This window comes from Oenanthe melanoleuca, chromosome 10, assembly GCF_029582105.1.
Source record: "Oenanthe melanoleuca isolate GR-GAL-2019-014 chromosome 10, OMel1.0, whole genome shotgun sequence".
NCBI classification, from domain to species: Eukaryota; Metazoa; Chordata; class Aves; order Passeriformes; family Muscicapidae; genus Oenanthe; species Oenanthe melanoleuca.
This window is the reverse complement of record NC_079344.1, coordinates 15986444-16011802: the sequence shown is the minus strand read 5'-3', so window position 1 is coordinate 16011802 and position 25359 is coordinate 15986444. Positions and strand designations below refer to the sequence as shown.

Here is a 25359-nt window from a genome sequence, read left to right as displayed (position 1 = left end):
CCATACAGGGTCCACAGCCTGCAGCCTCAGATCGTACCATGAACTGGAAATCTCATCACTGAGCCCAGTGATTCCACTCTGCAGATTATAAGCAGAGAGAGGTTTTAATAAAGATGATATCAAGGTGTTTGGGTTGCCCACAGCTTAACTTTTATTTTCCTTGACTATGTTCAAACTGCAGCTTTAATCAGTTTAACGGTAAAGGAGGGTTCATCCATCCTGCAAGTAATACCTTCAGTATTCCCAGCTGGATTCCTGAGGTTTCCTCTGTTGAGGAAGGCATGGAGCAATGTAGCACCCATGCAGGCAGTGCACGTGGTATCTTCTGACTGATTGCACCACCACTTGAGGCTGTGGCTCAGGCATGGTAAATCTGGCCCATGGCTGCAGGACTCTGAGCCCTGAACCTCTTGAGCTTGTCAACCTAATGCTGTTGTGGCTGCACCCCAATTTCCATCCGTGGGAGCCCAGTGCTGGCAAAGGGACTCTGTGCTTTAAATCAGCAGCACATTCAATTTCCACAAATTATCCAATCATTTTTCCAACCACTCATGTACATGATCGTCAAAGCCTATGGCAAGGCAATTTCATTTTGTCTCTTAACTCCACTGTCTGCCTCTTCTGTTGTAAGAAGCAATGACTAAATAATCACAAAATGGCAAAATTGACCTTTCCCTGAGTTCATGGCAAGTTCTACATTACCTAATGAGTTAGGGAGGAAGCATATAAAAGTCTGGTTCCCTGCAGAGCCCTATAAGTGCTGAAAACTTGAGCCAGGATTTTTGGAAACTTGTCTAAGATTCAGGGCAAGGGCTTGAATGAAGTGGGACTTTTTATGTTGTAATTAAATAATGTATCATAACAATTCTGGAAAGCAAGTGAGTGGAATGTTGCAGCAGGGAGACTTTCAGAAAGCAATTATGACTCTAATTAAATCCAGGAACATCTGGAGAGCTGGCCTGGGAGAACTTGAAAAGCACGATGAGCATGCAGAACAGCAGATAACACTGAGCAGCTCTCTTTAACACAGAATGGATTTGGATTTGCTGGGTTTGAAGCTAACAAAGGCAATGGAACAAATGATGTAGACACAGGATTGCTGTGGGAGGCTGCTGTAGTGGTTAGAAAACAAAAGTGATCCAAAGAAAATGTGGGTTTTTTCAGGCTTTTCTGTTTCTGTCTTAATATGTATATATAGAGTATGTTTAACCAAAATACTTGCCTGTTCCCTTCACCACTTCTTTAAAGCAGTAGAAAATGTAGAGACATGGTAGAGGTACACAAACACGTGGAGAGATCTTTAAGGAAAGAATTCCCTGCTTCTGAGGTGACTCATGAACACATTCTGCTCTGCAGTTCCCAGCACAGGAATGGAGCTGTTGGAACGAGTCCAGAGGAGGCACCAAGATTGTCAGAGGGATGGAGCACCTCTGCTATGAGAAAAGGCAGGAACTGTTCATCCTGGAGAAGCTTTTGGGTAGCCTAGTTGTGGCCCTCCAGTACCTGAAGGCAGCCTAAAAGAAGGATGGAGAGAGGCTCTTTACCAGGGCCTGGAATGACAGGATGAGGGGAGGTGGCTTCAAACTGCTGGTGGGCAGGGTTAGTTGGGCTATTAGAATGAAATTCTTCCCTGTGACAGTGGTGGGGAGTCCCTGGCACAGTTTGCCCAGAGAAGCTGTGACTGCCCCATCCCTGGAAGTGTTCTAGGCCAGGTTGGAAAGTGTTTGGGGCAACCTGGGAGAGTGGAAAGTGTCCCTGCCCATGGCAGGGGGTGGGATGAGATCAGCTTTAAGGTCCCATTCAACCCAAACTATTCTATGATTCTTTGTTGAGGGCAGTTTGGATGGTCTTACTTGGTATCCCTAATCTCATTGGAGAAAAGGGATGTCATCTAAATTGAAGGATATTAATTTGGTAGTTTTGGAGCTCTTTGTGTACTTGGGAACTAACCTTTTGTAAGGATTTTCCCTGTGAGCAGACAGCTCAGTGTCTTTGCTGGTTTTTTAATATACCTGATATTGGACAGTGTGAAGAGCAGCTTAGGGCCACAGTAACTTGTCCTCTGCTTTGGCTGCTGACAGGATTTTTTTGGGGGTTTTTTTTTTGTTTGTTTGTTTGTTTGTTTGTTTGTTTGTTTGTTTTTTGGTTTTTCCTTTTAAACAAACCTGATAGGCCTCAAAGCACTTGACTATAATCATTTCACAAAGTGAGAGGAGGAGCTGTTAATCCTGTCCAGGGTCTGCTTTAGCTGCATTCATGGGACACAACTCTCAAGACATCTTTTTAAATATCCTTTTTGTAAGAGCTAGTGAGTCTGGTGAGTGTATTGTGCAGAGAGATGAAATTTTATATAAAACCTTCATCTGAATGCCAGGCAAACCTATCTGCTGGAAGTGATCTGCACCTCTTACCTCATGCAGGTGTCTGCTCCTCAGTCTCATTAGAGCGTTGCTTCCTTGCTTGAATATCCTTCTACTGTCATAGCTACATCATATACAGATATTTATAGAGTGTATTGACACTGCCTCTGATCTTTTCTTGGATAACTCTGCTCGGGGTGGCAGTTGAGCTCAGCCTTGCCACCTGGCTCTTCTGGCTGGAAACCATTCCCAATCTAGTCCCTCCTGCTTTGCACATAATATCAAATGAAGGAGAAAGATCTGTTGCTATAATAAAGTGTGCAGGAAACTGAGGAGCACTCGGTTCCTGAAAAGCAGGTTTAGTTCAGAGTTCCCTCTTTAGCAGTTGGGCACCTGTAATGTCCAATGGGACTTTGCTTTTGGTGCAGAGTGGTGTAACCCCCTGGTCAGATGCCAGCTGAGGCACCTGAGAGCACTCAGTCAGTTTGATTTGTGGGGTGGAAGTGTCTCAAACTCTGGGAGGAGGGACAGCCAGTACCAGCTGGAAAGGCAAAGCTAAAGATGTCAATGACTCATCTCTACACCTTGTGACCTGTAGGACACAGCTGTCTGTTTCCCATTGCTGTAACTACCTGCACAGGGCTGTCTGGTTTGACTGGGGCTCCTCAGCAGTTTTGCACTCTGAATAACTGTCCCCAGTAATTCCAAAGGGAGATTTTTCAGCTCCCTTTCTGTAGCCTCCTGTCCATATGTCCATATCATCTAGAAAGCCAAGGGGAGCCAAGTGTGTAGGCTGATGAGCCAATGCCCTTCGGGGCCACTGTTAAGATACAGAGTATATCACATAGAGCTGTGCTCTGCTCAGGAAACCTCACAAAAGGGGATGTTTCCCAGGCCAAGGATACCATTGTGTGGAGGGGAGAGTGTGGTTGTGTCCAAACAAAGCATCTCTTATGCCATAGCAGAGGCAATTCCCAGGAGATGGAATTAAGACCTGCTCTACCCTTGCTCTCTTTTGATGAGGGAAGGAAGATCCTGAGTGAATGAGGTTGTTATCTCACACTCACTCAGTCTCACAGCATCGCCTGGTCCAGGAAGAGGAAGATGGAGGGGCTGTTGCAGGCAATTTTATTTTAATTTTTTTTCTTTTCTCTGTGTAGTGAACTGCCAGGATGATGTCACCTTTCCTGGGCATTTCATTGTCCAATATTTACTTCGCTTTTTTTTTCTTTTTTTTTTGCCATTTTTCATTCCTTGGATTGTTTCTAAGTTTAATTTGGGCCATAGAGGCAGCAATAATTCAGAATTACAATACACAAATCTGAGCCATCTTTGGAGCATTACAGAGGCTGATACAGGAAAATGGAACCTAATTTATTGTTTTCCACCTTCTCTGTTAATGAAATCTAGCCTGAGTTGTTACACAAAGTCTGTGTTCATGTCAGCAAAAAGTAAGTTACCTGCAGACAAAATTGCCACGTTTCTGCATCTTTGACATCTAATTGGTCTGTGACCTTGACAAGCAAAGCCTCAATACATCTGTTTTCCAGTTTGTGAAATAACAATGTGTCTTGTACAGCAACACAACACCCAGAGCTGCTTTATCACAGGCCTGCTGATAGCTTCTGACATGGTATATGAACACCAGCACACTCATTCTGTGTGTGCAGGGAGTGCTTGATAAGGAGAGGGACACATGGCAGGAGAGCAGCGTGAGCACAGCCATGTGTACATGAAAGCTGCAGTACTTGCTTTTAAATGTTGAAAAGGGTTCACTGCTGACAGCTGAGGCAGAATTCTGAGTGGCTTGTATTTGTCTCAAGTAATATTAACCTTGAAGGCAGGCAAGTTCATAGGAAAGCTTATACTTGGAAGTCTGCATGTGCAAAACATGCCAAATAATGTCATGGATCAGAGAGGCAGCGAGGGGGAATGTCTGCAGGAAATAGCCAGTCCCTCTGTCCAGCTCCTGGGATGGACAGGCTGCCCAGCTCTCCATGGGCTTCTCAAGGAGCTTTGTGCAATGCTGATTCCCTCAAAACATAACTTGGATGTGTCAGCTTTGCTGTCATGGACACCTTTTGCTGTTTTTTTCCTTCACTGGACAGCTTGTGTGAGTCAATTTTCATGCTGTGGAAGAGCACTGAAAAATATTGATCACTGCTGCAGCTCAAAAAGCTTGAGTCCAGGTGCTTGTCCATATGAAAACAGAGCCACTGTTAAGCCTGTATCAGGGGTTCCTGAGCTCTTCATTTCCATGTGAGGAATGAACTGGCAGGAGAAAGATTTCTATATCTCAGTGATAAGAAGTACTGAAAGAGAGTAATTTAATGGATGATGGTATGAGAGGGTTAAAAAAGGTGCCAGACTGAAAAATCTGTTTTTCAAGCCGTTGACTTTTTGGTGCCAGTGGATGCTAGCCCAGATCATCAACTTGAGTGGTTAAAAAAAGTGAGTGGTGTTGGCAGTTCTGCCTCCTGCCCTTGCAAGACTGAAATTTAGCAAGTGCATGAAAAATAAGGAAGGCTGTCTTCACTTCCAAAGAAAATTATGGGTAGTTGAAGGGCTAAAACCTTTAAGCAGATGATAAATGGCCAAAGGAGTTTGAAAGTATATGATAAAATGAAATTTAACGAAGAACTGGGACTGGTAGAAGGGACGTGCTGGAGAGGTATAATGCTATGGTCCAGCACTTAAGAACAGTTCTGTATTTTCAGAACTAGCTTCTAAAAAGCTGAGCTTCTCTTCATCAGTGGGAGGTGCCTGAGGAGGCTTCATCCCACCAGTGGGGGACATGCCTGGAGCAGTCCACTTCTACAATAGAAGGAAAGATTATACTTGAGGCCTTGATTCACTACTTTAGATTTGTTCCTCAGGATAACATAAGCGTTTGTCTTTATCCAGTAACTGTTATGGCCCCAGTCTTGCACACACTGCTGATGCCGTGTTTCATTGGCAGAGCACTGTGCTGTGTGTGCTAGTAAGGCCTTGGGGAGCCCAGGGCACGGACAGCCCAGTCCCAGAGAGAAGCAGACCAGGCAAGCTGGGGCACTGCTGCCCTGCTCAGGAGCCCCGTGTTTCCAGCAGGGCAGATTGGGCTCTGATGTAGCTGTGCTGGCACAGCTCTACATGGATATGCTGGAACATAATTGAAGCGAAGCACCAGCTGCCTGCAGGCAGGGCTGTGCTGGCTGCAGGATCCACCATCTGATCGTGCTCTCTGGGGCTTAAATCTCTAGTCTGAAAAGCAAATTTAGCATATTGAGGTTAAACTTCAATTAATACATGATGGCCTTTTTCTTCTGGTAATACCAAGAGACCCAAGAGCCCCTCACATCACTGTTCAGCACTGTCTCAGGATGTGCAGTGAATAAAGTCCATGTTGTCTTAGTACTGGGGATAAAAGAAAAAAAAGCACTGTGTTTATGTTTGATCACATCCATGAGCACAAGGGGCTCATGGCACGAGCAGCCTTTGTTCTGACTCTTGCTATTTTCTTTACATCCAAGCCAAGACACATCCCTATTTGTCTTACGTGAGAAATCATGACTAAAACCACACTACTGCCTACATTAGCATTCTAGCTAGCAAGGATTTTGGGAACTTCCCTTTAAGAAGGTCTTTAGCATTCTTGGAGGGTAAAAAGATGTTTTTCCCTTGCAGTGGTAAACAAAATGTTTTGAGACAAGTTAAACCCATGAGTAGTGTTTCCAGACATATGGAGATGCCTGTGGGCAGCCCAGAGCACAAGGATACAGCTGCCTCTGGGATCACTTGGGGTGGTTGTGCTTGGGAAGGAGTGTGGGAGGAGGAGAAACCTGGATCCCCAGGAGGTCAGGATGGGGTGAGAACAGCACAAGGTGCAGTTTGAGCTGTAGAAGCTCTGAGGGTGTCTGTGAGTGTTGAGGCCAAGGTGAGGTGCTGGTCAGTAAGGGAGGTAATGCAAAGCTGTGTCTGGCAGTGCCAGAAAGGGCATGGAGCTCACAGGCATGTAGCAGGAGGTGGAAGGATACAGCTCAAAGGACACAGCTCCTCTGCCTGGCTTCTCCCATGGACCAGCACAGCACATGAAAGATGGATCAGGTGAGTGAGTGATCCTCAGCCTGTTACTGTGGGCATTTGATTTTCCCAGCTGGATCACGCCCAACCTGCACATCCTTTGGCTGCATGACCAGCAGTTGGCACTGGGAGTGAACCAGGATTGTGTGGCTGGGGGTGGAGAGGGTGAAGCTGCTGCCAAAAGGCCAAATGCCACCTATGTTTGTTGGGTTAAAGCTGCTTCTGAGCAACAATCCAAAACTTCTGCTGTCTTTGCTCTCCTGAAGGAGAAGAGTTCTGAGCTCTTCAGGTTTTCTTCTCAAAGGAAATATGCAATTACTTGTGTAAAGTGTCAGGACTTCAAGCTGAACTACTTTTTTTCTTGGTGTTCACATGAAGGTTCAGCCTCCACAAGTGGAATGTACAGTTGTCAGGACCAGTTTTCAGAGTCTGTGGTCATTTATAGGGCAAAACTTGGTGTCCTGCTGGTTTCCACATGACTGGGACTCACACATTTGGGTAGAAGACCTGAAGAGGTGCACCTGCTGGTGGCCCTCCATGTGATTCATTCTGCTGTCTTATGTAGCACTAGCACCATCCTGGAGCACTGAATTTTGGTGGTTCACTAGTCTTCAGAACAGAGGCTGGGAAGGTTTGATCTCTCTGCAGTCTGGCTTAGAACATCCCAGAGGGGCTGCAGTCATGCTGCTGTCACTTCCAAGGCTATATGGTGAGGTTGTTGCATAGGTGTAACATGTACCTCAGTGCAGTTCAATCATTGGGCTCACATGCTGCTGACTAGCTTGTCCCTGCTAGTTTTAGACTTTTGGTTGCCATGTGGGTGAGCTCAAGGCTTGAGGAACTGTCCCTGACTGCTGCAGGTCAATGCACAGAGGTTGTTTTCTGCAGCCTGCAAGGGGCTGCTGCCACAGTCTGGCAGTGTGGCCCTTTGGCTGGGACATGAGTCCCCGAAGACACTCCTTTGGGAGAGCTGGTGACCACTGGTAAGTAGCTCATCAAGATATCTTGTGCAGGACTTGAGTGTTTGATGGTGTTCCCTGAATTGGTTAATGCTGCTACATGTTCCGACGAAGAAAGCAAAACCTGTAGATTCTTGTAAAGTCTACTTCTGTTATTTTATTTTACTGTTTTGCCAGACCTTAGTGATTTGATTGACAAGCTGGAAAGCAATGTGATCAGAGAGTTTTCAGCTTCTCCCAGGAGCTGTCCTTGGAAGCACAGAGGGCACCCAGCTCAGGCCACCTGCTTGCCAGCAGAGAATTGGGCTGGTCTCGTCCATACTTCCACCTCCATTTAACTGGACGTCTCCTGTGGTGGAGTTGCCTGCTTTGAGCACAGTGCTGCAGATGGTGCATGGAAGGCTCAAGGTGCTGCTTCTTGGAAACCTACTTGTATAAATGTCCTGACCCTGGTTCTCTGTGGTTAACGCCCAGTTCATTTTTACAGCCTTTGATTTCCATTGACAATGTGGCTTGCTCGTCCTGGCAGGCAGCCTAAGGCAGCTGTACCTTCTTTTAATAGGAACTCTGACCTCTGCAAAATGACTCATCATTAATATGTCTCTGTAACGGTTTGTTTATTTCAGCTCCTTTCCGTGCTTTTCTCTCTAATGGTTTTTATGCTGTTTTTTGCTTAGCTTATCAAGCAGCAGATTCTCTCCCTCCAGTTTAGGAAGGTAAAACTACATTGCATTAAACTGCTCTGACCAAACACTTTTCTGAATGTCTGCACCCAATTAACCTGTAATGCTTTGGTACTAATTAATTAATCAGTCGAGAGCCCTGAAGTGATCTAACAGCCTCATTCTGCATGATTTGATCCCTAATACTTGCTTGAACTGCAGAAAGAAAAGTGAATGTTCATCGTAATTCCTATATTAAGGTGCAAGAAATGTTCCTCTTTCTTAGCCGAAGGATGGGTGTTCAGCTACTTCTTTATATTAAAGTGAGACTTCCATACAGAGACATTAAAAATTGGATCAGTGCCCTGAGACATCCAGAGAAAAAATTTTCTTTCCCCTGCCATTGTTGTGAGGATCCTCATTCACTTGGACTCTGTCCCAAAATGCACTTGTACAACTGTATCTTGCCTTTGGCAAAAGAACACATTTGAAAATCAGTTGGCATTTCTGGTTTGCTGGAGTGGCAGGTAGAAGAATGACCGTGGAGGGAAGGGCCTCTCCAGAACACCTCTGTAGCTCAAATCTCCTTTTCCACCAGGCTTTTGTATGGAAATCCCTCTTTAATTGAAAAGGCTACTGAATTGCCAGCAGTCTCGTCTAGGGTCCAGGGCTTTTTCTGCCTCAAAGATCAGCTCCAGGAGGGCCCAAAGAAAAGATAGGTAGAGGATGCTGACCATGCTTTGTGTCCAGTTCCTCAAATACTCTGAATTACTGGTTTAGAAAGCAATTTGGTTTGGACAAGCCTCCTTGCAGCTGGAGTGAGTCAGCTGAGAGCCCCACAGTGCCAGAGCCTTCCAATCCTGCTCTGACCAGCACAATGGTTTCTTTGAAAGACTCAACAGACCTTCCAGGCTTCCTGCCAAGTATCACTGGGCAAGTCTCTGATTCATCTGCCAAGCCTGTGGAGCCCCCAGCTTCCAACCACAGCTGCTTTCCAAAGCCATTCAGTAGCCTTTGCTGTATGTATTTCACCTGGTTGTGGGATTTGCACTGAGTGGATCAGACTTATTCCTGGTGCTGCCTGCTGGTGCCAGTGGCATGGTGCTGGGATTAAACTTGGTCCCAAGAGCCACTGTATGTGTGTGCATCACTTGATTCTAAGATCCTGATCCTGTTGCCCTCCTGCTGGGGTATGAAATGTTGGTTGATGCTTGGGAAATTCCTTTATGTGGATCTGAAAGGCATTTACTGGTATAGGGTGGGGGATCTGTATATCAAAACCCTACCAGTAACTGCCTTGTTTGCCTTACTCTGTGGAAACGGGGATTTTTTTTCCTGGGATTGGAATTTGGAAAGGTTGCTCTGGTTTGAAACAGCTTTTGACTCCCACAGCACTCTCCTGCCCCCACCATTGAGTGAAGAGTTGCTTGCTAGGACCAGTGTCCTAGTATCTATTGATTTCCACAGAAAGGAGTCTGAGATGTGGAATCTGTTAGTTTTATTCCATCCCATACATGTGTTTGGATACAGGCTTATAACCCTCATTCAGTAGATAAGTCAGGTTTGTAACATCCCAAGCTTCCCCTGTCCTGACCTTCATCCAACACAAGGTTCCTAGGAGCTGGGTGAGGCTCCTGCTGAGTCCCAGTGGGTTGTTACTCAGGGATTCATCTCCCTGCATCCCATTCTAGCGGGAAGGCAGAGGGAAAATAATGACACTGCAGCCCTCAGGTAAGTTTCAGGGTGGATGAAACAGGCACTTGCTGTGGCAGTAGCTTTCCTGACACCTTCAGCCATGCATGCTTAGTCCCTGTCAGTGCACCTGCCCGTGCTGGGTCATGCTAAATGTAGGTGGTTTTGGTTTGCCCTGAAACAGTTTGCTTCCTTAGCAGGTAGAGCATTAGTGGCCAGCAGCACCAGCATCTTTCCTGCAACCTGGGGCTGCTTGTGAGGCTGGGGTCCTCCTCATGGAACCCTCACCACACACTCTGAACCCTTCTGCTCATGGCAGAACTGTGTCCGGAGTGGTTTGGGCATTTGTTCCACCCCTTGCATGTTTCTGGAAGCTGATCACTTATTTAAGGAATGTCTTTCACTGCTGAAAATTATATAAATAGAGCTGCCAGCTACTGGTTCTCTTGTAATGTTAGCTGTTTCTCCCAGTGTCTTTGCACTTGGGACCTTGGGGGCCCCTCTTGTATTGTAAATGTGTAGAGTTTTAATTGCAGAGGGAAAAATGAAATGAGAAGCTCTTCCCTTCCAAGAGCCTCAGCATTATCTGAATGAGAACACAATTTGGAATTAAATAATTTCCTTTAATTTAAGAAAGCCCAGATTTTCTGGGAAGTCTCTCAGTGATGCTGCAGCAGGGTTGGCAGTGCTGGATAAATATGGTAATTTATTGCACTCATTGAATAGTGCTGAAATACCTGAAGAATCCATGGTCTGCTTTTGAGCATTATGGATTGCACTGTTAGGATAGTTCTGGCTATTTGGGTGTCCCAGCATGAACTTTGAGGTCAGATCCTGAACTCCTGGGGTAAGGAGCATGAGTGCCTACCTGCAGAAGTAAGAGGTTAAACAAGGAATTCCTCCCCAGCTAATTCCTGGGTTCAGAAAGCTGCTAGCCAGACTCAGGTCTTCCTCAGTGAGCTGTCCCACAGCTGGAAACTTTTCTTCATTCTGAGAGGACTGCTGTGTTCAGATGTGTTCAGTTCACACTTGACCTGAAATGACACAAATTCTTCACAAACAAAAGAAAACCCAGTAAACAGAACAACTCTTGAAACATTTATGGTTCCGAACTGGGAATTGACTTTGTTAGGTGGAGCTCTAAGCTTGCTGGCTGGCCAAAGAGATGTTTTGGTATAATCAAGAGCTAAAATGGATCTTAATTCATCCAGTGGGTCAACATTCATTGCCCCGATAGGCAGAAGGGCTAAGACAAAGGGAATAACTCCCAAATGTCACTTTAAATTGACAGTCATCTTAGGAGGGAAAAATCAATCAAATGCCCTGAAACTGGACTGAGCTTGTGAGCAAGTGTAGGGATGATGGGAGGGAAGAGGGCATAGACAACAAGAACACAGGCTGCTGAGGTGAGACACAAGGTGGACCCTTTGATTTTTCTGGTGCTTTTATCTCTAAGAAATGCTTCTTGAATCTTCCAGGAGCACCTTCTGCGCAATCATTTCTCAGCTGACGGAGGAAACACAGCCACTATTTGAAACCACTATCAAATCCCATGCTGTGTCCGAGGACTGTGATGCTAAATTCACGTGCATAGTGACAGGTAACAGTGTCTTCAGTGAATAACCTGGTCCTGCCTCATCTGCTGGACTTGTGACAGTTAAACTCTGCAGCAAGTGATAACAAGGGTAACGAGCCTGCTGTTGTCAGAGTGCCAAGCAGAGGTTCAGCAATTGCATGGTGATTTTAGCTTCAATTTAAGGGAGGTGGGAAACACCTTAGAGTGTAAAGAGGCAAAGGCATAAGCTAACATGTCAAACAAGGCAAATGAAAGACTAGAAAATGGGATATGCTGATTACTGCTTGGACCAGCTACATTGTACTGTCCTAATCTCTGCTTCTCTAATCCTGTACTCCATAAATCAGGAATGTGCAGTTTTGGAGACTACAGCTGTCGTGCTGGAATCAGCACTGCTGACTGTAGATGGTTAGAGCACAGCTACACCTGTATCAGTGATAAACTCCTGTGTCTGTCAACATCTGAAATAAAAGCTGGTCACTGCCCAATGAGCCAGAATCTCCCTTGGGCAGGAAGGGGTTAAGGCAAGAAGAGGAGGAGGAGGAGGAGGAGGAGGAGGAGGAGGGGCCAAAAAAGAGTGCTAAGGCATTCTGGCGTGGCAGCACATTGGTGCAGAGGCAAGTAGCTCCTTTGCTGATGAGATTTTGTTCTTTCAATATGGACACACTAAAATCTCTTCTCTTCATGTGCTTATAATGACTCCATGATCCTTCCTGACTTCACTAGTACTAATTACTCTAAGAGATTACTCAGTGAGAGACATGAAACAAGCTTGTAAGTTTTGGAAGGTGGAGAGTATATCCAGTGAGTCTCTTAGGCACAAGTCCAAAGGACCAAAGTTTTCCTAAGGAAATCTGATTTGCTGTTAGAAACAGCTGGAAATAAGGAATCACAGTCTCAGTTCTTCCGACAACTGCCAGCTATAAATTCTTGGCTTTTCTCTTACGGATTCTCTTGTTCTGAAGGCTGACCTTCTGAACTTGCAGGGCTACAATTATGTATTGATTTTATTGAGGCTTAACTTCAGCAGACCCCTTGCTGCTTCTAGAGATGTCTCCACACCACTTTATTTGGGGAGCCATTGGAAGGACTCTTCCCAGTTTCAGTTTTCTGGAAGTAAAAGCTTGACATATTGTGCAGTACCATGGAATGCACCATTCTGCAAGTGTCAGAGGTGAGAAAATGTTTGGGTATGTTGGAAAATCCAGAGTAAAAGTCCTGGCTTCTCTCACTGGCTTAAATCTTGACCATCTGCACCTTTGAGGTTGATGTTCCTTCTAACAAATTCTATCTCCTCCTATTGTGTTGCACCAGGTAGAGAACTTGAGCTGATACTGGCCTAATTTCCTACTCAAGTGAAGAAAATTGTCAATGAGTCTCTTTTGGCATGTGTCACGATATTTTTGTGCTTGGTAAACTAGGTTGGGGGATGTCTCTATGCACTTAGAAATTTTCATGGAAATGTTTTTAAAATCATTCTTGGACAACCTTTGCCAGATGGGCATCTCCTATATGTGGTCCTATGGACTGCTTTAGGAGCTCAGGATCTCTGTGGGAGAGAGGGCCAGGAGGTGTAAAGCATACTCTGACTGCAGAGTCTGGTTGGTAGTTCAGGGATCTTGCCCTGCCATGATGTTTGTGTTCAACTGGGAGGCGTTGCTGGGAGCAAGGAAATGGCAGTGACATCCCTGGCCAGTGACCAGAATGGAACCAGTTCAGTCCCAGCACTGTGGCTGGAGTCCAGGGACACTTTTATGGAGGCAGAGGGCAGACAGTCACTTGCTCCTGTTTTGACAGTCAAGCCACAAATATGGATGCGTGACCTAGAATAACATCTTACTATTTTTTCTTCTTTTTTTTTTTTTTTTTTGCTGCTTCTTGACCAATAATGAGAGTTACAGGCTAGTCCCACATCTGGGAATACTTAGACTAGGACTTGCTGGGTCTGTCCTAGGAGCACAGAAAGATTCAAGTGTTTGAAGAACCAATCTCCAGAATGTGGTGAGAGGTGCAGGCAGGGAAGAAGGAGGTCAGGCAGAGGTAGACTTGTGTGTGGAGGCACAAACCTTCCTTTCCTCCTGATGCCTAGTTTCAGCCTGCTACTGGTATCCCTAATATGTCTGATTTGATTTTTTGGGTCAAATCCTGCATCTGTTATGAGATGTTTTCTTTTTTCAGACAAAATTAGTTTCATCCTTTGTTCTCTAAGAGACGTGAAAAAGGAAACAATAACATTTCCATTTACTGTGCAGCTTCAGCCTACACCTCTGCACCAAGTGCTTTCCTTGGTGGGTCTGTCTGGACTTCAGGGTCTCAAGGGTCATCACAGCTCGTTTGCAGTGAGTAAATATCAGGCTTCTCTTTTCAGAGTGGCCCTTCATGGAGGTGCTGCCACAAGGATTTTCCAGCTGTTTAGTTGCTTCTGTGTAGCATTGCCTGGGAAGGAGAGATGTCAGCTGGTTAAATGGAGAAAGTTGGATAAAGGGGCCTAGGTCTCTGGCTGCTTGTTAGGGAATGAGTCCAGCCAGGACAGGTGGTGACTGGATCTCGCCAAGACCACTGTATGTCAGCACCAGCCCACTGTGCTACAGCTGCCTCTTCAGTGCTGTTTCCACCCTCCTTAGCCAGGTTCAACCCCTCTGATCTGGCTTCTCAAATCATTGTCTCAGGAGCTTGATCCCATCACTGCCTCCACGGTTTTATTGCAGAGTACAGAGGGGAAAGGGCTCTGCCTGTGGCTTGGGAAGAGAGTTGGGGAAGGGTGAGTAGACAGTCACATGCTTAGTGGATGCAGTTTATAATCAGGTTAAAGGAGTTCCACTTGCTGCTTGTAGGAACCCTCTGAGGGAAGTGTTTGAAGGATGAGACTGAAGTGCTTGGATGAAGAATGTCTGGAGACATGCAGGGGCTGTGAGAGGAGTTTGGGGATGGGATAGTGACTACAAGCAGAGAGTAGGCTGCTGGGAGATGAGGAGGTTTGGCTTTGGGGCTGAGGACAAGGGAATTGTATTCCAAGACTGTTAAAGCCCCTACTGCATGTAGCTTGTGTAGAGCAGAAACTGTGGATATTATTTAATAGTTCTAAACTCTTAGCACCTTCCCAAGTTTCAGAAGACTAACTACTCCCTCTCCTTCACTGTTCCCCACTCAAAAAAAAAAAAAAAAAAAAAGCAACTTGAAACCTTGAAGCAGAGTTTCTCTGGGTAATTTTGGATAGATATATTCAGAGCTGTTTTGGATAGATATTTTAAGAACTGTTTTGGTTACGGCCACCAAGCTTTGAAGACTTCTCAGATTTTGACAGTTTTCAGAAAAAGAAAGTTTGATCTAAACCTGGCAATCTCCATGAAAAAAAATAATCCTCACTCTGAAAAGTCTCCAGGATCCTGTGGTGGCTGGCCATCACACTGGAGCAATATCCTGAAGATCTGGAGGGGATGCCTGCCCTCTTCCCAGGAACACCTGGCACTGCTCTGTCTGCAGCTGTGGGGCTCTGGCTGGGGGCTGCAGGGGCTCACCTGCCAGCAAATCCCTCTGCACCAGCTGCATGGGGAGGCTGCAGGTTTTGGAAGGATGAATGCAGATCTAAGAGTGGCTGCTCAGGGTGTCTCGTGCTAAGGGTGGGCATCTGGTGCCTGCAGCATGGCAGTGCCCAAAGGTGGATGGATGGAACCCTCAGTTCCATCTCACCCTACTTGTCAAGCTGTGGATACTGTTCTGGGAATGATGCCTGGCTCCTCTTCCCCCACCCTGGACTGGGAATTTATTCACTCAGCAGCCCAAATGCTGTCAGGATGGATGTCAGCAGCATCAGCAGCAGCTCCCCTCCCCATGCCAGGGAGAGTCATCCCTGCACAGGCATCTTCCCATCCCCTGCTTGACTCTAATGACAGTCTCTGGGAAGGGATGGATGGCGTTTGCACAGGCAGCTGGGGCCACTGTACCTGCATGGGAGGTAGGAAGCCTTTCAGCATCAGCCTGCCTGCAGACTTCCAGCAGACTTCCAGCCAGCACTTGCCTGCAGCTCTCTTTGGCTGCAGGCTGGAGCGTGCAATGTGAGCTGGTCCTGGCACTGGGCTGTCGTGGCCGCAGCTCCTCGGAGGGAGCAGGCAGCCTCAAGGACACAGGTGCTCCAGGTCAAAGGGGCTTTAAGCACAGCAAGAGGAAAAGCCTTTCCCTGAGGCACTGCACAGCTCTGGAAGCTGCAGCTCTTTCCGGCAGATGTCAGCTGGGAATGGAAATCAGCTGTGGAAGCCGTGGCAGGGTGGGGAGGGGGGGCACCGGGACATCACAGGGCTTCTCGGAAACTATCTGCTGGCAGTTCCCAGAATGAAGGGCTGTGACTGCTGTTTGTTAGGGTGTCAGGAAAATCTACCTGCCAGCTCCCTGCAGGATGGACCCTGGGGGCCTGCTGAGGGTCTTGCTTGCAGAACAACCCTTGGGAAGGGTTGGATTGCTCTGGGCACAGTGTGAGCTTGTGCATGGAAATTGTTTTGTTCATCATCTCTGGAGCAGAAAGAATTCACCACCGGCTGATTCAGCCCAGGCTCCTCCTTCCAGTGTTTAATATTTTATGAAAAATATAAGCAGCAGCATCAATCCCTGATGATTCCATCACTGGAATGCTCTCATGGCTTTCTCCATTTCCCAGGATAGGGCTCATTTTCTTCAGCCACAAGTACCTGAGGGCTTTGCATGTCTCTAGAAACTGATTTAGGGGGTCAGAGCAGCAGCAAATAAGGTTGTGACAAGAGTGGGGCAGAGGAGGAGAACAGAGAGCCTTGCAGGAAGGGTGTTGGAGAAAATAATGGTTTGACTTCTTGTAGAAGAGGAGAAACGAGGCACTACCCAGCAGAAAGCCAAAGCTGCTGATGGCAGCAGTGGGAAGGGATTGAGGCAGCAAAGCACGTGGGAGATGTACAGACAGCGAGGATAGAGAGGGGGATGCTGGGGCAGTGCAGCATGAGAGACCATAGAGAGGGAGGAAGAATAGGGTAAAGTCCAGTCTGTGAGGTGTCTGGGCTGTGGGCATGGATGCTTCTCATAGAGGAGAACAGGAAAGAAAAGCTGCTGAGACTTATCTTCCCAGCCCTGTCTGGTCCCAGTGGATTAAAACCCTTGAGGAGCCAGTGGACACAGAGGAGCCTCCACAAGCAAGGGCTGGGGACGGGGAGCCAAAGCAGTGCAGGAGGAGATTTGGCATATGCTGCTTTTCTGGACAAAGGCATATTGGATTGGCCAAAACCTGGGTGAATTCCTGCTGAGTCTCTGCTTCTGGACTCTCAGTCCTGCTCTAGGACCTTCATGAGAGTAGAAGTAGGCTGGGCTCAGGCATTGCTATGGGCTGACAACTTCTTTGGCTGGTGCAAGGAGGACATTTGAGGTCCTGGTTAGCCTTGAAACCTGTGGCTTTGTAGCTGGGAAGTAAGCAGAGAGCACCTTGTCCCTGCTTTCTCATTACTCCAGAGCCATTGGGTTGGGACACTGCATATTCCTGGAAAGTCTTTGTCAGCCCATGCCTCGGGTGTTCACAGGAGCTGACCCTTGCCACATTCTGGGGTGCTGTGGGTGAGCCTTGGTGGATTTGAGGAGCTGGACTCCTTCCTTTGGCCCCACAGAGAGGACATTTGCAGCAGATAAGCTCCTGAGCAATCTACTATAGCCAAGACATGATTTGATCATTGAAACTTTCATCCCATGCCCTGGAGGTTGGCTTGGCTGGTTGGTGAGCCCTGAGTGAAGTGCAGGAACCCCTGCTGGCTGCTTTGCATGAAAACTGCACTTAATCTGAACTAGATCTGCTGTCAGTGAGCAGTGAAGGCTGTGGCTAGCACTGGTCCATGTGGGACTCACATGCTGATCCAACACCTCTGCTAGTGGTAGAGAACATGGCTGCATGCCCAGCCTGCCAGCCAGCCAGTCACACACATCATGATGTCATTCTACTGAAAAGGCAGGTGACATCTGTTGTCAAGTGACATTTGTAGGACACTGAGCTGACTGTGATGCAATCAAGGTTGTTTCTGTTCAGTGGAAAGTTTTGGATCAGCTTACAGGCTGTGACACTGTGCAAAATGCTGAGTGCTCCATGGAGGGGCGAACGCCTGTTCTCCAGCCATAGCCTTGGCCTCATCAAAACATCTCTCTTCATATAAAAGTGACGGCATGCTCACCTTCTCCAGCCAGTGTTACAGGAGACGAGCGTGTGATCCACTCCCCTCTGTTCAGGAATGAAGTGCTAGGATTTTTTTCTCAAAAATAGCCCTATTCCTAGGAGTGATAAAAGTCTGAGATAAGCCCATTAAGTTTCCACTGTTTCTGCTGTGCCATTTAGGAATGTGGTGAGCCCAGAATAGCATCTGTGCTGGTGTGCCAGATTGTGTAGCTGTCTGTGCTTCTGTGTGGAATGTTTCACTCTCTGATGTACCTTCCATGCCCTCCCCAGGGTATCCACAGCCAGAGGTGACATGGTACAAGGATGATGAGGAGATGGATCGCTATTGTGGCTTACCCAAGTATGAAATATTCCGTCATGGAAACCGCCATACCCTGCAGCTCTACAAGTGAGTAAAGGAGCTGGAGAGTGCCTGGGTTTGGTGAGGGGAGCTCTGAGTGTGCTCTCAGCTGTCAACAGTGGTGTCCCCCCCACCACTTGCTGGCCCCTTCTGCTCCCTGCTGTGAATTCACAGCTGACCCTTCCCCTCGACCTATGGCTCCCTAGTCACACCAGTATGGGATCCATTACTGCATCCAGGGATAGCTGTCATGCTGGCAGCAAGAGGAAGGGAAGAATTCCCTGTCTCTGGAGCCTTCCAGTGCTGGGCATTGGGGCTGAGCAAGGGGAAAGCACTATCCTTGGAGGCTTGAAAGGCCTCCGAGATGATGGTCCAGGGAATGAGGTTTCTGGAGAGCCAGGCACACCTTGTCCCCAGCAGGCATAGACCTGTTGCACTTTGAGTCCTGGATTTCGGATGTTAAACAGGTGTGGCACTGACTGAAAATGCAGAGTATCAGTGTTGCTGATAGTCCTACCATCCATGTGCTTCTAGTCTGAGCATTTCTGCTCCCTCAGGTGTCCATCAGAGGCTTATCTCTTCCAGGAGCAGGGATCTCTGTGGGTTAGGTGTCCTCAAGGGGTGACAGTAGGGATGCAGGCAGGTGCTTGTGCTGGTGCCTGTGACATGGGGTGGGAAGACTTTGGTAACACAGTAGGGTAGAGGAAGAACAAGAATGTCTTGTGGGTTGTGTATAGCTAAGAGGAAAAGATCCTGCAGAGGACTCTGACCAAGAGCAGTTGGGAAGCCTGGTGCCGCTTGTTCATCTTCCATCACAGCCCTCATACCAGAGTTACAGCCCAGGGTGGAGCTAGAACAACTTTATCATCAAACTTGCTTGTCTGTTCCTGCAGAGAGCAGGCAGAGCCCAGGAGGGAGGCCAGCCCAAGGCCTCCAGATGTCCTGTGGGCACCTCCTGGGCCACATCTTCTAGACTCTGTGGAGCAAGAAGTGGGGGAATATGCATGCCTGTGTGTCCAGCAGGTCGATCTCACACACAGCTTTTGATTTCCAGGTGCCGTGAGGAGGATGCAGGCATTTACCAGGCCTCAGCTAGAAATAACAAAGGCATCGTGTCCTGCTCTGGTGTGCTGGAAGTGGGAACCATGACGGAGTTCAAAAATCCATCAGAAGTGGTTTGACAAGATCAAGAGAAAAGCTGAAGAAAAGATGCAAGAAATAGAACAGGGCAAGAAACGAGGAAAAGAGAATGTGGAAGTGGAGAAGTTGCAAGGAATGAGCCCTGAACGGCTCCAGAGGAAGCGGAGGCTGGGTAGAGATCAGAATCTCCGGTCAGGAGACTCGCCGTGGGAGAAGGAAGACACAGCAAAAGTGCACGTCGCAGAGTCACAGTCCAGGTTACACAAGGATATTGCTGAGGCAAAGGAGCAGCCACTCAGTGCAGTGTCAGGCTTCCCAAACAAACTGGTGGCACCTCTGAAAGCAGAGGTGACCGCCAACGGAGATGCCACTTTGGAAAGTGGGGAGGAGAATGGGAACAGCTTTCTCACATACATCTATGAGACTGTGGAGGACTTGGCAACTAAGCCAGGGGCAAAAGACTCGGCAGCTAAAAAGAAAAAGAAGGTGGAGGCTCCTTCAGCAGCAGCACAGGAAGTTTCTAAGCGAGAAGAAAGTGGGAGAGACAGGGTCAATCCATCTTCAAATCCCAGGTTTGCTCCTCCTGTCCCCTTACGCAGGAGTGCACGTCTGAGGGCAGCGAACGATCAAGAAGTGGAAACCAGTCCAAAGCATAAAGAGCCTGGGAAGGCTGTGAAACAGGACATCAAACCTAATGATGACGTGTACTTCTCTTTAAAGGACATGTATTTTGATAAGCAAGTGAAGCCAGCGGCAGGGAAGGAGGAGGTGGGAGGCAAGGACGAGGCCAGGAGTGAGGCTGCCCTGCAGCCTGTGGCAGTCAGCAGACAGACAGAGGATGCTCCACGGGCCTCTGAGGTGTTGGAGGCAGAACCTGTGCTGTCCAATGGCCTGAGAGGCCAGCAGCAAGAACAGAAGTTGGAGGGAAACAAAGAGGTAACTAAGAGAGACAACAGCCAACGCAGGGGTGGCAGCAAGAAAATATCTGTGCTGCATATTTGTATGGTGGGCCTGGGAGGCTGTGTGCACACCATGGGATCTGCTGCCAAGGCTCTGCAGGTCTCCACTGGTGAGAGCACCCAGAAGGGCTTTTTTGATTTTGTGAGCCCGGACAGCAGAGCTTCCACTTCATCTCCAAGCAAATGTCAGCTGAGGTGGTGAGAGATGTAAGTTGGGGCCATTAGAGCAGCTGGTCTCAGTGGCCTGGGGCTCTCTGGTTTAATCGGCTGACCTCATGCGAAATATTTTCAAATCAGGTCAGCAGGGAGCACTGAATGGGTATTTATAGCTGGGAGTGAGTGCCTTGTGATGGCATCTGATCAGTTTAACAAGGGAGCTTTAGTTAAGAAGCCCCCAGGCAGATGAGGTACCTGTGAGCTGCACCCTCAGGGCCTTGAGTTTTGTTTACAGTGCAATGTGTATACATACAGTAGGTCTGGACTATCTTTTTTTGGCCATCCCTATTGGAAAAACTCTGTTGGGACACTCACTGTGGTGGTGATAAAGTGCCAGGGCACAGCACCTGCTTCTGACTCTCAGAGCATCTTTTAGTCAACTGCTATTTTTGTCCCTAACCTGAAGTATTTGCTATGAAAATATTAGACTGGAAGCTACAGGACTATTTTCCCCGCATTTTTTTTTAATGACCCTTTTTGTCACAAAAGATTCTCTGAGTCAGGTTTGCAGGTGCTGTCAGAATTTGGAGTTTGGGCTGTGGTAGGTGCACACTTTCAGTACAGACAAGGCTCCAGGTGTCTCACCTCTTGCTTGGTAGGTAATGCACATATTTCAGAATGTGGGAAAATTCGCAGTGCCTAAGGGACTGATAGGTGCTCCAGTGGAAAAAAAAAGTCCTTTCTTCCTCTCTGAAATTTCTTTAGCCATTGGTGGGTGCAGCTTTGCTGATAAGAACTTGCTGTGTTGTGCAGTGCACACCTTGGCCTTGCTTCTGCACTGCACTGTGAACTCATCTTCAACTTGACCCACCACTATCATGTGCTGCTGCAGAAATTATTGCTGTTCAGGCCAGCCCCTGGCAAAGCCGTTTGTTTCTCCCCTCTCTGCTCATTTTAACACCTCTGGCTCTCAAAAATGATGGAAAAATGTTGGTGTGCGGCAGCCAGGCTTGGGCTGTCATCCCTGAACCTTTGATATGCATGAATATTTTTTTCTCTTTAAAAGCTCTACCCACAGAGGGAAGCCTGTGACTTGCCAGCTGGTATGCCTTTGAGGAGACCAAAGGGAATGCTTCTGATTTGAATTTGAATGCTTCAGCTTATTGGTGCTGCTGGGGAAAGTCCTCAAGCTTCTGTGAGAGCAAATAAGCTGGTTTAAAGCCTTTAAGGCCAATTCCAACCATGTTTCAGGATATTTTCACCCCTCAGGACAGGGCTTACTTGTCTTTATTTTTCATTCTTTCTCTTAAACAAGAAAGGTCATAGCATGAGTGTTTTCCTAGCCTTAGGACATAGCTGGGCCTTATGCTCAGGACTTCTCTACTGAGCTGGATTTATCTGTAGCAAAATGCTAGACTGTAGCCAGGCTCTGAACATCTTCCTCTACAAGAGCATAGAAGAAACTAGATTTGCATGGTGATCACTCTTGCCTAAATTTTAAATTGATTATTATATTTCTTGAATTTTATAGGTAGGAATGGCCTCTAATACTTCACCCATCCCAGCCATTCAATACTCATATTGCCCTAATGATTAAAGAGGGACTTTGGACAAGGGAATGCAGTAACAGGACAAGGAGGAATGGCTTTCCATTGTCAGAGGACAGGGTCAGATGGGATATTGGGAAGAAATTCTTGGCTGAGAGGGTGATGAGTCCCTGGCACAGGTTGCCCAAAGAAGCAATGGGATGCCCCATTGGCATGGCTGCCCCATCCCTGGAAATGTTCCAGGCCAGGTTGGATGGGTCTTGGAGCAACCTTCTAGTGGAAGTTGTCCCTGCCCATGGCAGGGAGTGGAATAAGATGGGTTTTAAGGTCCCATCCAGCACAAACCATTATATGATTCCTTTATTTGCTGGGGAAAGGGCTTGCTGAGAGAATGGTACTACCTTTCCTCTTTTCCCCAAGCTACCAAATGAAGCAAAAGCAGCACAAAATAGAGGTCTAAGTGCCACAGCCCTCCTTTCCCATGGCTTTCATTTTGGGGGCTTAACACTCAAGTCAGGGACCTCAGGAAAAATCCTTAGCAGCAGATCCTCCAGGGTGGAAGGAGACACGTGTGTGTATGCCCTGTCCCTGTGCCATTGTCCTGGTGATGCTTGCAGAGCATCAGCTGGGCAGAGCGTGTACCACAGTATCCCTGCCTCCCATACAGAAATAGACTGTTCTCCTTGGCTGGAGGATTTTGGGATAAAGCTCAGCCATCCCAGCAGGCAGCTTGCTGACACGTCTGCTGGGTGCAGCTGCGGTCGGGAACATCTGAGCTTCCCGAACGTCAGAGAATGGTTGAATAGTGCTGATAATGTCAGGGTGTACAGTTTCACTATAAATCATTTGGGCAGCCTCATCCTGATAGTGTGGGACATGCTGACTGCCCCATCTCACAGTGGAGATAGGGAAGCACACTCAGTCTTTAAAAACATCAAGGGAATTTTGCAAGGTGTCAGCAATGGCTGATGAAAATGGGAAAGTTTTGCTCTTTGGAAAGGTACTGAGTCAGAGGAGATTGGATTAAAAACCACTGAATGATTTAGAAAGGCAGATGTCTTGCCCCTGTACATGGCAAGGGTGTTGAAAGGCAGAAGGGCTGGAGCTGATTAAAAGAAGAAACATTTTGTGCAGCCTTACGGGTGGAACCCACTCCTGTGAGATGATGGTGAAACCAGAAGATGCTGGATGACAGAGTAACACTGGTATCAGGGTAATTCCCATGATTCAAGAAGTTGGGCAGTGCCATATGGCACAGGTGGACCACAAGTGTGACTGCACAGACCCAGGCAATAACATTATGCTAATCTCCTTTTTTTTTTTTTTTTTTAATTAGGTTGCAGCAAGAGTTGGACAGTCTCCTGGTGAACTAAAGCATCCAGTGTCCAGTCCAACCAAAGAGACCAGTCAGCAAGCCAGTAAGCTAGAGGAGAAAGTCAGGAAAGAAGTGCCTGTTTGCCAGGAAACCAGGGGGGCTGCAAAAAGGACAAATCCTCGGTTTAGGCCTCAGGAGCCACCAAAGCCACCAGCACCTTCTCCAGACCATGTGCGGTCTGACAAGGAGCACACACCCCCCAGGAAACAGGCAGAAAACCATTTCCGTGCTCTTGAGGACAGAGAGACTCAGCAAGGTCTGTTAAATCAAGAGAACAAAAGTCAATGTGGGGAGGAGTCATTGCTAAAAAATTTGACTCCTCCAGAGCCTGGAGAAAACGCTCCTCTTGAACAAATCCCATGTCAGACAGTCAAAGATGGGAAGAGCAAAGAGGCAGGAGCAGAGTTGTCTGGGAGCCATCCTGGTGTGAGGACAGGAGGGAGTGCTGCAGCAGAACCATGTCTTGGGGCTGTGCACGGGGAGGCAGCAGGGACACCTTTGTGCCATCAGAACACCGAAATGGCTCCTGCTTCAGTTCCTCTTGTCAAAGAAGAGCCGCTTCCTGTTCCTGCAGTGAGGCCATCAGTGGCTCAGGAGGCACTGCTGGCATCTAATGGAAGCCCAGGGATGGAAGCCACTGCAGGGAAGGTCTTGTCTGGAGCCCAGCTGCTGCCTCCTGTGAGTGGAGAAACAGAAATCACAACAGGTGGATCTGCCCCACAAGAGATGTTTTCAGCCATCACATTAGAGGAGGAGAGTGACAAGCCAGTGCCCATGGGACCTCAAGGGAAGGAGGGAGGACTCCTGACAGCCACAGCTCCATGCCAGGAACCAGCAGCATCTTCAGGGACTTGGGAAGGAGTCTCTGAGGTTCAGCCACAAGTGCCACTAGTCCTGCCTGACTCTCAGGAGATGTCTTTGGAGGAGAAAATGCAGCACAAAAACCTGGTTTCCTCCTTAAAGAACTACCTGCTGCTACTTCTAAAAATGTCAGATAGTAGTAAGGATGCCACAAAAGGGGTCACTGACTCTGGGGACAAGGAGCAGCCAAATGCAGGGGAAGGCATGATCCCAGAGACAGGCATTGCTGGCCTTAGCCCTCGCACCTCAAGGAAAGTTTTGGAAAAAGTAGAAAACAACCAACTCTTCCAGACAGCAGAGAACTTCCCTCTGACCCCCAGGACATCCAGACGGATCACAGGAATGATTAACAAGGAATTTGTTACCAGCAAGGAGATGCTGGCTTGCAGGCCTGTGCCACCAAGGAGAGGCACCCGGGGGGCTCCTGAGGCTGCGGGGCCGCCCCCACTCTCAGTGCCCTCCATCGTGGTGGGCAGCATGCCCACAGCAGGAGTGGCTCCTCCTCTTTCTGATTTGCCTCCAGTGAGCTCTGAAGAGAGCCCTGCTGACCCTCTGGCAGTGCTACCTTGTGCCACACCAGAAGAGCTCGCTTTGGGGGCCCGGCGCAAAATATTCCTGCCAAAACCCAAACCGGTGGGGGTGGAAGAGGAGGCAGCTCCAGGGAGCCCGGGGCACACAGGAGGTCTGAGTGTTTCACCACGGCAGTCCAGGAAGAATGCATCCCTGTTGCAGTCTCCTGCCCCAGCTCCATCCTCTCCCTCAGAGCAGTGCTCTCCAACCCTCATGAGGAAGATGGACACGTTGGAGGTTCCTAAGCTGTATGAGGAGCCTGCAGGTGACACCACTGGTGGTGAAGAGGTCCCTGGAGATGCTAAGCCAGAAGCACAGCCAGCAGAGTCCCAGAAAACAAATAACCCATTTAAAGGTGAGAGAGAATCCCCATGAAGCACATTCCCTTGTCGCCTACAAAGGGAATCGGTGATAGTCAGCTGGTGCCACATGAGTTTTGTGCATTTGCAGCATCAAATCAGCCTTTTTTTGATGTTTTCAGCATCAGCCTTTGGCTGTGTGAAAGCTAAAAGTCTCTTCTGAGGCTTCTGTCCCAGTGTGGGGTGGGATGAGGAATGCAAGAAGGCAGCAGCTCTGACACTGGCTGTCTCCACAGTCTGGGCTTTCCCAGCCCCAGGGATCATAGAATTGTCTTGGGTTTGTTCTCTCTGTTCTGGTCCTCATCAAGCCTGGTGCTGGTTGGGGACCCTGAGCTACTTTGTTGAATGGGAAGTGGCCCTCCTCATGGCAAGAGGGTTGGAATGAGATGGTCTTTAAAGTCCCTTCAGACCCAAACTGTGATTCCATGATTCAGTGGGCATCACAGGGCACACACTCCTCTTCCACATCTGTGGTCAGTGCTGATTTTATTCCTTGTGGCATCGAATTTAAAAGGCATAATACTGGGGTTGAAGGAACAGGGTGGTACTCACAGGAATCAGGACTCTTG

General features: G+C 47.8%; 1 protein-coding gene across 1 annotated transcript in view; it reads left to right on the top strand.

The window, feature by feature from the left end:
- The window catches only part of ALPK3 (alpha kinase 3), a 32208-nt gene that overhangs the window by 1648 nt on the left and 5201 nt on the right, over positions 1 to 25359 (top strand). Inside the window, 6 exon segments of the mRNA XM_056500055.1 lie at positions 8056 to 8094; positions 11211 to 11332; positions 17754 to 17871; positions 18878 to 18980; positions 18982 to 19899; positions 22962 to 24786. Coding sequence (XP_056356030.1) covers positions 8056 to 8094; positions 11211 to 11332; positions 17754 to 17871; positions 18878 to 18980; positions 18982 to 19899; positions 22962 to 24786 — 3125 coding nt within the window.